Source organism: Aulonocara stuartgranti (genome assembly GCF_965226115.1).
Source record: "Aulonocara stuartgranti genome assembly, chromosome: 15".
In the NCBI taxonomy this organism is placed as follows: domain Eukaryota; kingdom Metazoa; phylum Chordata; class Actinopteri; order Cichliformes; family Cichlidae; genus Aulonocara; species Aulonocara stuartgranti.
The window spans coordinates 37,298,067-37,311,141 of NC_138951.1; the positions used below are offsets into that span (position 1 = coordinate 37,298,067).

Below are 13,075 nucleotides of genomic sequence, written 5' to 3' on the forward strand. Positions count from 1 at the left end.
TCAGGGTTTAATCCTGTGATTTAACATGCTTATTTAAATAGATGCAAATGTAGTGTGTGCTAAATAAGTAGAGCCACAGTGTTAAAGTAGACAAAAAGCAATATGTGGCTGGGTTATTCATAGACTTGACAAAGGCATTTGACACTATAGATCATGATATATTAATAAGAAAACTGGAACGTTATGGTGTCAGAGGGGTAGTTTTAGATTGGGTCCGGAGTTATTTAAGTGACAGAAAGCAGTTTGTGAAAATAAATGGTGGTTGCTCCTTATGTATGGACATTGCTTGTGGTGTACCCCAAGGGTCAGTTTTGGGTCCAAAATTCTTCAACTTGTACATTAACGACATCTGTAAAGTGTCCAAAGTATTAAAAATGGTTCTCTTTGCTGACGATACAAACATTTTTTGCTCTGGTGATGATCTGCAGAATTTATTGGAGGATATGACTAATGAAATAAGTAAAGTGAAGTTCTGGCTTGATAAAAACAAATTATCATTAAATTTGAATAAATCTAAACTTATGTTATTTGGAAATAGTAGTTTAAATACAAATGCAAAGATTCAAATAAATGGTGTTGATATTGAAAGAGTCAGTGAAAATAAATTTCTGGGGGTAATAATAGATGAAAAACTTAACTGGAGAGCTCACGTAAGATATATTCATTCCAAAGTATCACGAAGCATTGCAGTACTAAACAAGGCAAAACAGGTATTCGACAGAACATCACTTCATATTCTCTACTGTTCACTGGTTTCACCATACTTAAGCTATTGTGCAGAGGTCTGGGGCAATAACTATAAAACCACATTACATTCACTTTTTACTCTTCAAAAGAAAGCAATTCGAATCATCCACAATGCAGGTTATAGGGAACATACAAACTCACTATTTTTGCAGTCTGAAATATTGAAAATTGACGATATAGTGAAATTCCAAACAGCACAAATTCTATTCAAAGCAAAAAATAAAGAACTGCCAGGTAATATTCAGAGTATGTTTTTTTTGAAAGAAGGAAGTTATAATTTAAGGGGTTTTTGTAACTTCAAAACAATGAAGGTACGTACTACAAGAAAAGGCTTTTGTGTTTCTGTTCAAGGAGTGAAACTATGGAACAAACTGAATATGGAATTAAAGCAATGTCCAAACATAAAACTGTTCAAAAAGAGTTATAAAAATATGATCTTCTCGATCTATAAAGAAAAGGAAAATATTTAAATTAAGTGAATGTCTCTATTTAAAAACAAACAAACAAAAAATTCATGATGTGATATTATAGTATATAGTATATCAGAAATCTGTTCACTATTTTTATTACAAATTATATCAGTAAGGAAGCTGACTAAATATTCACTGATAATTTATGGGACAGGGGTGGGATTAAATAAGTGTATACTTCTTCCCACTCCCTTTCAACATGTAAATTAATCAGAATGTTTTTTTGTATGTAATTTGTATAGTATATTTTTTTTCTCTCATTTCTTTTCTAAATGTACTTGTATATTGTTCACATGTTGAAATAAATTACCAATCAATCAAAGTAGTGCAAACAGTTCCTAGTCTCAAACCTGTCGTAATGAACACATCCCTTTTAAATTAGAGAGTAAAGTGACCAGTATTAGAGATTAAATTAGGCTAATAAACAGAAAGAGTCTAATCTTTTAGTTCAGCAGTCAGTGTACATCTACTTTTATGCCTCATTTCCCTACGACCCTTAATAACTGGCTCTGTCGGTAGGGCACAGATAGCTGTGTCGCAAATTAATTTGACCCTTCTGATAATGTGTTTTGATATTTAAATATACATACCACTACCGATGCTACACACATTATGCACATTAATTCCCCAAAAGTAAACATATTTGTAGCTCAGCCTTCTTACAGCCAATTACATACTCAGTTTCAGCTGTATGTGATATTAATCACATAATGTAATCTCCTGGCTCTACGTAGCTCGAGCCTCTCTCCTCCCCTCATCCCACCAACACCACCTCGGCTAACGCTGATCCCCTCAGCCAGCTCTATGGCGTCTGTGCCGGCCTTCTTTTGCGGGAGGCCTGGGCAACGCCGGAGAACAGGCACTGCCGGGGGCGATACACATCCCTCAGGTGGGCCTTTCATTATGGATGATGTTTCTGCCAAATTATTTAGACCCTGAGCCCCAGCAACATCCCCACCCTATAAAAAACTGAAACAAACACATGCATGCACACAGATGTGTACACACACACACACACACACACACACACACACACACACACACACACACACACACACACACACACACACTCCCTGTCTCTTTCTTTGCAAATGCGCACAAGCATTAATTCCTCCTGATCGCATATATGTGTGTATGTATAGTTCATTAGTGCTGTTTTCTTTGTTCAGAGGTGTTAAAGAAGTGAAAGTGTGACTCTTGTGAATTACATGTTGTCAGAAGGGACTGGGAGCTAAGCAGGAGGAAAATATTCATCACATGTAAGCCAGTGTTGCTCTCCATGCCATAGAGGGCCCTATGTTGACACTACTGGCTTCAGTAATGTGGGATGTTAAACAGGTTTGGCTCAGTGTGTGTGTGTGTGTGTGTGTGTGTGTGTGTGTGTGTGTGTGTGTGTGTGTGTGTGTGTGTGTGTGTGTGTATTCCTCAGAGGCAATTTGTTGCAGACTCGTTAGGAAAGAGTCAGAGATGACAGTCTCCTGGCAATGTCTGACCTCGGCTTAGAGATTCGAGAGCAGCTTTGGGATACAGACACACACACTGAGGAGAATGCACGCACACACACCACATGCCATCAAAGTTACCCTTCTTTTTGTCCCTTAACTCATCAAGCTTTATATTCCTCCACTTACCTTCCTTCCCAAATCCCATGCACTCTCTAGCCTCAGCTCCCGCCCGTCTGTCTCCAAAATACTTCAGGCTGGTGCCTGCCTTCAAACAGCACGACCAGTTCAATTCCCGCTCGCTCTTCATCTTCCTCCTATTTCCTCCTTCCCTTCCTTCACCCTTCTTTAGTTGAGATCCCTTCCAAATCTGTTCTTTCCTTTCCAAAGCTCTACAGCAAATTCTGAGAGGAAAAGCCCCCCTGTTGACCCCTTGCCCTCTCACCCGTTCCAAACTAACATCTCATTCCTCATGCACAGCTCGCTTCTCAAATACTGGTTATGAGTTACACTGCACTTGGCATAATCCTGCACACACTGTGATTCATGACTTCTAATATTGTTGATCCAGGATCTGATCTTTAATTTGCATTTGTTGCAGCAAGTCTGCGATGCCAAAGACCAACAGCTAAATTTCAGAAAAGAAAAACGTCAATATTTATTTTGTATTTACACTTCATATTGGCATACTCTCTTTCTCAAGAAATTTTGTACTTTAGAAACTTGAAGATGTGGTGGAAGATCAGGTGAGAGATTTGCTGCTGGGAATGCCACCGATAGATTTATGTGCAAGAGCTGGCTAATAGAAAAAGTAAACCTGCCTATAGTGGATCTAAACTTCCATCCACCCGTAGTCCTATATCATCTGTATGGTTGCACTGTACTGAACCTAGATTTATTGAGAGTTGTACTCACCAAAAATACATTTAAATTTTAGACCCAGACGTATATACAAGAGCTGCCACATCCATCTAAAAAAGACCAACCACACCTACCTCACATCCATTTGCCCTTTCACTATTTTGTGCGTTTCAGAACCACCCCTTCCTCTCAATTCCCGTGTTCCTCCTAGCTGATATAAAATATATCTGACTTACCCAGGCTGAAAAGCACCAGGAACTTCAGGCAGACAAACTCCCGTTGATCCAGCTGCAGAGAGCGTAGTTTGGCCACCAGCTCCTGGGCGTGGCTCAACAGATTGTTGAGAGTTGCTCCCGCCTGTGAGGCAATCACTGCGTAGTCCACCTTTAAAAAAATAGGAAAGAAGAAGGTAAAAATGTGTGCATTTAAGTGACTCTGACTGGAGTTTGAGCAGAAGTTTTGAAAACATAGTTGTAGATACCAAATAGAACACAATGTCACTTAGTTGATCACTGATTTGGGAGTTTTACAGCCCCATAGCAATAATTGGACGGTGGTTTGGTTTGTGACAGAGTAAATCACCCATTTCTAGTCTGTCACTTCTCTTTCACTTCTTTCACATGGATACAAAAATGGCTAACATGCTTCCTTAGGTCTAACCTATAAACATTAACACCACTTACACACTCCTTTTGCAGGTGTGCTTCAAACCTGCAGCTGCAGCTCATTTGAATGAGAGGCAAGTCCTTAGTCGCCACTCACCATAAGCAGGACCGTATTAAATTTTTATACTTATTGACAATTCATTACTATAATTGACTGTGTGAGGGTTTCCAGGGGAAGGTAGATGTTGGTGCGAGTCAGGAAGAGGTTCCCTGCGAGCTTCCATTTGTAATTATAAGCAGCCGTGAGTTTGGATTTTACTTACAGTGTAAATAAGATGACTGGAATACGTTTTTTTTCCCTTTGCAAATAAGAAAAGGGTCAAAGGGACATACATGTTGATAATACACCAATTTTTTCATTTATTTATCTGCCTTCCCCACTTTTTTTCCTTCCGTGTGCTTTTATTACACTGCACTCTCCCACTTTGCCCCGACGCCTCTGTCCCTGTCTTCCCATCTTAACACCTCCGAGACAGAAAGAGCTATGGCTCTGTGAAAAGCAAACACTGCCCCCCTTCCAAGGTGTCAATCAATTTACATAAAATCAACTGTGCATGAAATAAGTTCATTGAAGGATTGGACTGTTGATGGTGATGCCTTGGGTTATTGCCTCCCAGCCTTAAGTAAAAAGAGAGACCAAATAAAACGCTATAGTGTCACTATAGCAGACTTAGCACTAACTCTGGTGACCTGCGTATCAATCAATCAATCAATACCACTTTATTATCACCCCTGGAGAGACATAGAGGGCAAATATATGATTAAACCTTCAAATCTTAACTTATCATAAATATAGTCTTTGCTGAACATTAGGATTAATATGAAAGGTGAAAATAGGTTGGTGTGTATATATGACTATATATATATATATATATATATATATATATATATATATATATATATATATATATATATAGTCAATTGAATTTAATACACACCAGGAACACTCTTATAGTGTTTTTTTGTAGCCGGCTGACTGCCACACTGTGAGGCCTTGCTAAATCATTCAACAGATCAGTCCAGCCTTTGTCATTTCATGTTTGCTCACATTTGTACAAGTTCCACTGTGTGTTTGATCCTATGACAGGATAAAGAACAAGCACTCATGGTCATTTCTCACTGCTGTTGGTGACATGCAGTAGTAAAGAGAAAGAAAGGCAGAAAAAAAAGAATAAAATTAACAAGCAAGGGACAACAAACATAGGGACATGAGACCGGGCAAGACAGAAGGCAAATGACAGGCTGTAGCAGTTAATCTGCTAGTTCAATGGATTTCTCTTCAAATGTCAGTATGAATGGAGCGTATGACTGGCAAGAGCAAAGAAGCAGCTTGCTTCAAAGCAAGAGGGAAGAAACATCTGTTTAAATTCTCCATATGAGCAAAGCTCTGGTCCTTCAGTCACATTTTTTTAATAAAAGCAGTACAATATCTCCTGGTAAACTTTGCGAATTTATTTCAGAATAAATGTGGTGATTTGCCTCAATGCACTTGAGGACAAAGTGCAATCAGTTTCAGTGCAACAATGGATTAATTACGGCATGAACTAAGGCCTGTCCTCAATGGCTGCTTCGTGTTATGGCATCGTTTGGTTAATTCCTCATAATACACTACATATGGGCATTCTGGCAATTCAATAGTATAAAATACCAGCTGTGTTATTTCGTTTGGGCTGCCAAAGGGAAAAAAAATCCACCTTGTAAAACTGTAGTATCTGTTCAAAATTAAGATTTTGCACACTCTGCATTCTTGGACAAATGGCTCTCTGTTTTGCTGTTGGGACTATGCTTCTAACCTGATGCAGCCACTCTGTGTAAAGGTTAGAACTACAAATACGTGGTCCTTTTTAAAAATACTGATATATAGTTTATAGACCAGAGGACTACATGTACTCCATGTACAACACAGATTTGCTTCTTACTGGGCACTAAGGTCAGAGAAGGCTTTTGCCAGACTCGGTGCAGCGCTCTCCCATCAAGTCCTGATTGTGTTTGTGTAGCATTTGCTTTGGGTGGTGTTGCTACTGCGGTTTAAATATCCCTTGCATTATCACTGTGCTGTCACCCCTGGCCAGGTGGAGAATAATAGGAGATAATGAACTGTTTCAGACCCCCCCCCCCCCCCCCCCTCCCACACACACACGCATACATTTCCAAACACACACACACATCCTCAACACCAGCTGTTCATTAACCAAAGTATGCAAAACGAAACCGCCATCCAGCACCTCCCCTGACTATCAGCCCCTCCTCCTCCCCCTATTCCTGCACCTCGCTGTTCGGGCCTTTTAAAACAGCCTTATCTGCTTCGCCTCATCATCTTCTCCCCGATCCATCCTCATCTCTTCTACTTTTGGCACATTTCTGCCTTCTTCTACCTCATTCTGCCTCCTTTCTTTTCTTCTCCCTCCTATTATCCAACTCAGTCTCCTTCCATCAGTTTACTCCCTCCGTCCATCTGTTCAACAATCTTGCACCGCTTCTTCTGCCTTTTTATTTATTTTTTTCTTCAAACTCTCATTTACCTGTTACTACTACCATAGCACTATTTGTTATAGTTTGTAGTTCCCACTAGAGGCAGTACTGGCTGCTTCTTCACCCATGCTCAGAATCGACTGTGACCTTGTCTTCATTCAGAATCGCGGAATTAAAAGGACTCCCCCTGTACACAGTGCACACGCGCTCGCCAGAATCTATTGTTGTAAAACATTTGTCGAAAAGCAATGTTTTTGCAGTGCAAGACAATCAATAATGCATGACTTCTCAACTCACTGACAGCCATCTGATTGGTCAGAGGCATATTCATGATGAGCAGTTTCGCACCTTTGTGACTGCACACACTCTCTCTTTCTCTTTTTAAAATGTGCCTTTGTTTGTGTGCGATTTTGAGAATCACTGAAGACCGAGTGAGTCTTCTATGTTTGCGTATTTAAAGACAGCTTGCTGTGTGTGTGTGTGTGTGTGTGTGTGTGTGTGTGTGTGCGTGTGTGTGTGTGTGAGAAGCCGAAACACAAATCAGCACATGGCATTCTGATGCATTGAGATTTCTTGTTAGGGCTTCAGGCACCATCTCCCACCAACTTCCTCAAAGACCCCCAGTAAAAGAAAATAACACATTTAGCTGCATTTTTTATCTGTCCACCCACTCACTATGCTGCAGCATGAGTGTCTGAGTGCTTTATTTATTCACTGTTTGAGTCTTCATGCTCTGAGAAAAACTGTAAGAGCCTATAATCTTAGAAAGAAACCCCAACAATCAGGCGACATGTCTGTGAGCAATCACTTGGCAACAGTGGGAAGGAAAAATCCCCTTTTAACAGAAAGAAAGAAAAGGGTTTTTTTTTCAGAGTTTGAGTGATACAAGATTGGACAAAAACAAAAAAGGAGTGGAAAATGCTGGAAGTAGTTCTTACCTGTTGGCCAGTGACCAATAGGATGGAGCCCTCCTTGGCATGCACCACCTGGCGGAAAACGTGGTCGAGAATGAGGAGTTCACTCCAGCAGTTCTGCAGCAGCTTCATCTGGTCATCCACCTGATTAGAGATGCATATACAAAAATCCACATTAGGCCAGGTGTTTATTTTTCCGCTCTTATAAAGCTGTAACAACAGTCTCTGTTGAGACTGAATGCCAGATGTACAATACCGTAACTGTCATCAGTGCAGATTGCATGTCTTTCATTGCACTCCTTTATTACATGTTATTTAGACGGGTTTGCAGTCATCAACACACAGAGTTGTGTGTTCAGGAGGGGCGTAGAAAACATGGGATGTGCAAACTGTACAAAATGTGTTTAATGTTCCAAAAATTAAAGTCTTATATCTGTAAGTCACTGAAAACAAATCAAGTTTTAAACAGGAACTTGTAAGCAAAGTCACACTGTTAAAATTTGTGGTTAAGATTGTGTCATAAATACTATAATCATTTTACAGGCTCCACGATCAGTCTATGAGGTCACCTGCTCTAAACATTTTTACTGCACGTTGGGTTTTTTCCAAATGCTAAAAATGCCTGTTAGAAAATCCAGTCTGTCAAATAATCTGAAATGTAGAGCGGTGATAATATTGTACAAAGACCTTGAGAAATAAAGGCTACAGCCAAATAGTATAGAGCCACCCACAGAAAAAAAAGCGCTGAAAAAAGCTGAAGCACTTTGTCAGCCGTAGCGGCTTGTAAATATCACAGGCAGCTGTTTGCCGGGTAAGCTTTCTCACAGGTCAATCACTATTGATCAGTAGCGTACCACAGGCATTTTTTTCCCAACCTTACACAAAGCTCAAAAGTCCCCTGTATGCACTCTAAAGCTTTCTCATGTGAACCTTTCCCCACACAGTTAAGCACTTTGCTGCGTGCCTGATTTAACAATGTTGCCAGGTTTATCTGTTTGCCCATTGCCAGGAGTTTCTGAGTGATTCCACAGATGATAATGATTAAATAGTCCACCCCCCCCATTTGTTTTTCCCCCCTCTAATACCAGCCGTCTGCTCCCAGGGACCTGACAGGTAAACTTTGGAAGCTGACACAGGTGAAATAGTGGTTTTGGGAACCAAAACAACCCCCTCCATTGTGACTGCTAGTCTCTTCCCATGCCCAACCGTGTTAATCATTACTCTACATAGCTAGACTCAAAAAAAAAAAAAAATGGAGAACACAGTGAGAGGGATGGAATGAGGAAAATGTATAAGTAGTTCTTTCTTTCTTCTCCCACCTCTTCTATCAGTAAACAGTGTGCACTTTGTGGCTTTGCTGGGAATAATGTGTCTTTCTGAGCACACAGGGGTCTGCTGCTTTGAGTATGTGAGAACTGTCTGTGAGGGGCATCCAAAGCTTGCAGTATGAAGAATGTGGATCGATGGTGTATCGCGGAAAGGTTTGAAAGGAATGTCTTTTTCTTTTTGGTGCTCCATGGAAATCATAAAGGGTTCAGATTGTTTGATATCAAGTGACCTTAGTTACTCATTTCATGTCAACAACTTTCATTCCACCTTTATTACCTTGTATGACACGACACTGGATATGGCCTAATCTGAAGTCTATCTCTTGTTGATTAGGCCTGTTTTGACTGGTGATCTGAGGCTGGTGGCAAACAGTGTTTGTTTACCTTCCACCACAAAGACACAACAATAGACAACACACTTGGTTAGACGACACGTGGGCTGCCTGACTATTCTTTACTTGCACGGCAGTTGTCATTTGGTTGCTGTACTCCTCCTGATTGGAGTTACTATTTATTGTTTACCTTGATATAGAGCAGCTCTTTGTATTTGTATTGTCGCTCCCCTAACATAGTTTTTCTTTTCAAAAGTGATTTGGTTTTGTTTTGACCTTAAAAACAAGCATTTAGTGCTGACATTACGCCAAAGTAGGAAGGATTTCCTTTTTTCTGTGAGATTTGTTTGATCACATCTTTTTGTTGTTAACCAAAAAGTGAGATGTGAGTATCTGGCATCTCCTAACATATTTATTACATCATTTTCTCTTACTACAAGGTAAATGTCATTAGTTAAAAAAAATCATATTTGAATTCAGAAAAAGTCGTTATGCTTCTAGCACACTGTGATGGAATAAAATGACGCGTATACGAGAGATATGGCACGGTGAGAAATTTGCCTTGAAACGTTTCATGTCTCCCACTTCTCTTTCATCAGTTTGGCAATGCTGCTCTGACTTTTTCTAGCATTTTTGACAGCATCACAGGGTCTGTCTCTCTCCCGCCTCCTTCCTATATACATCTATTTTTGCGGTTCCACTCTGGTAGTCACTCAAGTGCAAGGGAAATGCCTTCATTAAAACCATCAGAAAGCAAGTAAGACGCTCAAAAGAGGGTGTTTTCTATATTGTGCCCTAATCCAATTCTCTTTATCTCCCCAACCTCAGGATGTTGGAAGTGTGTGTGTGTGCGTGTGTGTACGAATGATTACATGTAAGGCCCAGGCTCTTCAAAGGACTCCACTGTATGTCACTGGTGCTGGCAAGTATCGGGATACTCATCAAAGGCCTGTCCTCACTCTGCCCGCCTGGAAGCTCTTCTCTGACAAGAGTCCTGGGTCATCAAAGGGGGGCAATGGGAGGCTAGACTGGGGCAGGGGACACCCGCTTGGAAGAGGGGGACTGGTGACAGATAGACAGGCGTGTGGGCGGACCAGGGGTACGGGGTTCAGTTCACTGACCTTTTAAGTTCCAGTGACACGAGTCGTTTCCCTGACAAGCTCTTCCTTTGCTCTGTCAAATGAGCAACAGTCACGGTGCCTGATCTTACCAACACTGCTGCCTGTTCGCTCAGATAAAATGAACTTTCTGACATGACATCGACAACCAATTTGTCTTGTGTTTTACACGAGGGCAAAAGGGCCGAATATTATCTCTGTGCAAAGAAAACGCAGTCAGAAAAAAAACAAAAACTGGACGACTGCCAGCGGCTGATTATAAACATTGCCTAGTTTAATGTATTCACACCTTCGTATGGCGCTGCAAAGTTCAAATGAGCAGTTTGTGTGCTCCAAAAGAGCAATAAAGCAGATTTATATAGTGGTTTAATTCCTGTCTCACCACATAGTCATGGAGTATTTAGATAAGGCTTCTAATTGCCAACCGTTTCCAGCAATGATGACGCATAGTAGGAAAAAAAAGCTGTTGTTTTTCCTTGATTCTTCTTCTTTATCCCTTCCTCATTTCACCAAGACATAAAAACACTTGCTGCTAGGCTGATGTTCTTTACTGAAATTGGTTGCTTCCTCGAACACTGTAAATATAGATATTGACGTCAAGATAACTGGCACGATGATTTCCTTAAATACATAAAGGCAGCTAGCACGAGTTACAGCCAGGTCATTCAGTGCTAACAGATGAAAAAGGAAACATTGTTTGATTAATAAGTCAAATTGATGTGAACACATTTTGGTAAGTGTGCGTAGCAACGGTGCTACACAAGAAGTTCAAAGTTGAACACATTCTGCAAAATGAATTTTTCTAAACAGAAAAGTTGAAAAAATGTAATACTGCTGGTGAGGCACTGTGAAGAGGAAGGAGAGAAGTATTTTTCAGGTAATAATGGAATTCTCTTTGAGATTTTAATTTCCACTAGCATCAGACTCAAGGTAATAAAATCTGATAATTACAGGCTGGTGAATGGACACAGCAGCAAATACTTTTCATAGCACATGAAAATACTCCACATGCTCACTGTAAGCCTAACCAAAACCACCACAGATGAACAACAGGAAGGTCTTGTTCTTGAAATTCTTACCAAATGCCAAAACCACGCTCTGAAATTGGTCAGATGGTGATTTAACGTTGCTATCATTTTGTGGCTAAAAAAAACATAAATGGATTTGAGCCATATGAACTTAGCCATACTCTATGAATTCAAGAAATAATTTAGGGCAACATGCATGAAAAAACACTTCTTCTCCTCCTTCAACTGTACGCATTTGAACAATCCCAAGTTGCCACCTGTCCTTGGATGAAGCAAAACTCATTACAGGAATTTTGCTTCTGAGCTTGGCGCTCATGCAGAAAATAAGCTCCCGAGAAATTGCTTCAAACTGGCCTCAAAATACACATTTACAGGTGCTTTTCAAGGTGTGATCTAGTTAATATTTTAATATCATCACCAATTTTTGGTTAAGAAATGAGAGAAATTCCGAGCAGGAACTTGTACTTGCAGCAGCCAGTGATGAAAAATACATATCCTCCAAGAAACCAATTTAACACCTTTATGATCGTTCAGGCGAGTGGGATCAATGCCCTGGATCAATCGCTTAGCCCATAGCTTTTGTTCAAAACCACTGGCTGAGATTAATGGGATTTTCCAGAGAGGGGGAGAGAGAGGTAGAAAAAGGAGAGCCCAGTTGAGAAGGGGGGAATGGAACTGCCAGACAGGGAATGGGAGAATGAGAAAAGACTTGGGGGAAATTGAGAAAATAAAACATAGTGATTAAGAGCAGATATTCCTTCCATTTCTAGGCAAATGTAAATTAATTGGAAATGGAGCATTCAGATGCTCGCTGACAAAAGTAATGTTTATTCATAGCCCCCTGCTAAGAGTAGAGCAATTATCACGCTGCGTCGAGTCAAAACAGGCCAATGTACGAGAATCTTTCTCCCCCTTTCTTGAGGCCGGGTTTTGGTCTAGTGCCACGAGCATTGTTAAGCTTCGTACGGTACGGTGGGCTTTAACGAGAGTACACAGCTGGATCTGATTTTAATAAGTAGTTCCATTTTTGATGTGGCTTAATGAACAGATTAATAGAATCTCCTTCTGTGGAGCTTTAATGAATGGAGAGAATCGTGGTTTTTTTTAACACAGGGGGGAGAACACACACATTCGCAGACCGTGAGTTTATTTGCCTCAAACAACTCGTACATAAACAATAGCTGTGCTTCTATCTTTCCTCTATCTCTGTTGGACAAGAATCAATGCTGTCTCGGAGTACTACAGGTGAGATTTGAAGCTGACATCAATGCCTGCGCGTCTCTAGCAGCCATTCTTTGGTGCAGTCCTGTCTTGGCATCTGTTCGCCTTGAGCCAAACAGGCCGCGTATTCACCTGGGAACGGGCATTAATTTACCTAGAACCGTGCCTGTTGTTCTCAGAGTGTGGCAAACACTTAATTACGCCGAGCTTGACGGTGTACCGAAGCTCGCTTCCAGTTTAGCTCGTTGATTAAATTGAGGAGCGACGTGTTTTTGGTGTTTTTCTTTTTGTGATTTGGACAAATTAGCCAGCAATGTATCAGGAATCATAAAATGGTTTATATTTGTTTTACTTTTAGAGCACACACAACCCTGATGACCTGAGATAAAACCTCACTATCAACCTGTTTATTTCTTTATTGCCATTATAACATCTTAACAAAGACCAAGCTACAATAAAGGCACAAAAAAAAAAATA

General features: G+C 40.4%; 1 protein-coding gene across 1 annotated transcript in view; it reads right to left on the minus strand.

Moving 5' to 3' along the window:
• The window catches only part of nr5a2 (nuclear receptor subfamily 5, group A, member 2), a 65,499-nt gene that overhangs the window by 18,994 nt on the left and 33,430 nt on the right, over nt 1-13,075 (minus strand). Inside the window, exons 5-6 of the mRNA XM_082504681.1 lie at nt 7,596-7,715; nt 3,757-3,904 (exon numbers count right to left, since the gene is read on the minus strand). Of these exons, the coding sequence (XP_082360807.1) occupies nt 3,757-3,904; nt 7,596-7,715 (268 nt within the window). The remainder of the gene's footprint in view (nt 1-3,756; nt 3,905-7,595; nt 7,716-13,075) is intronic.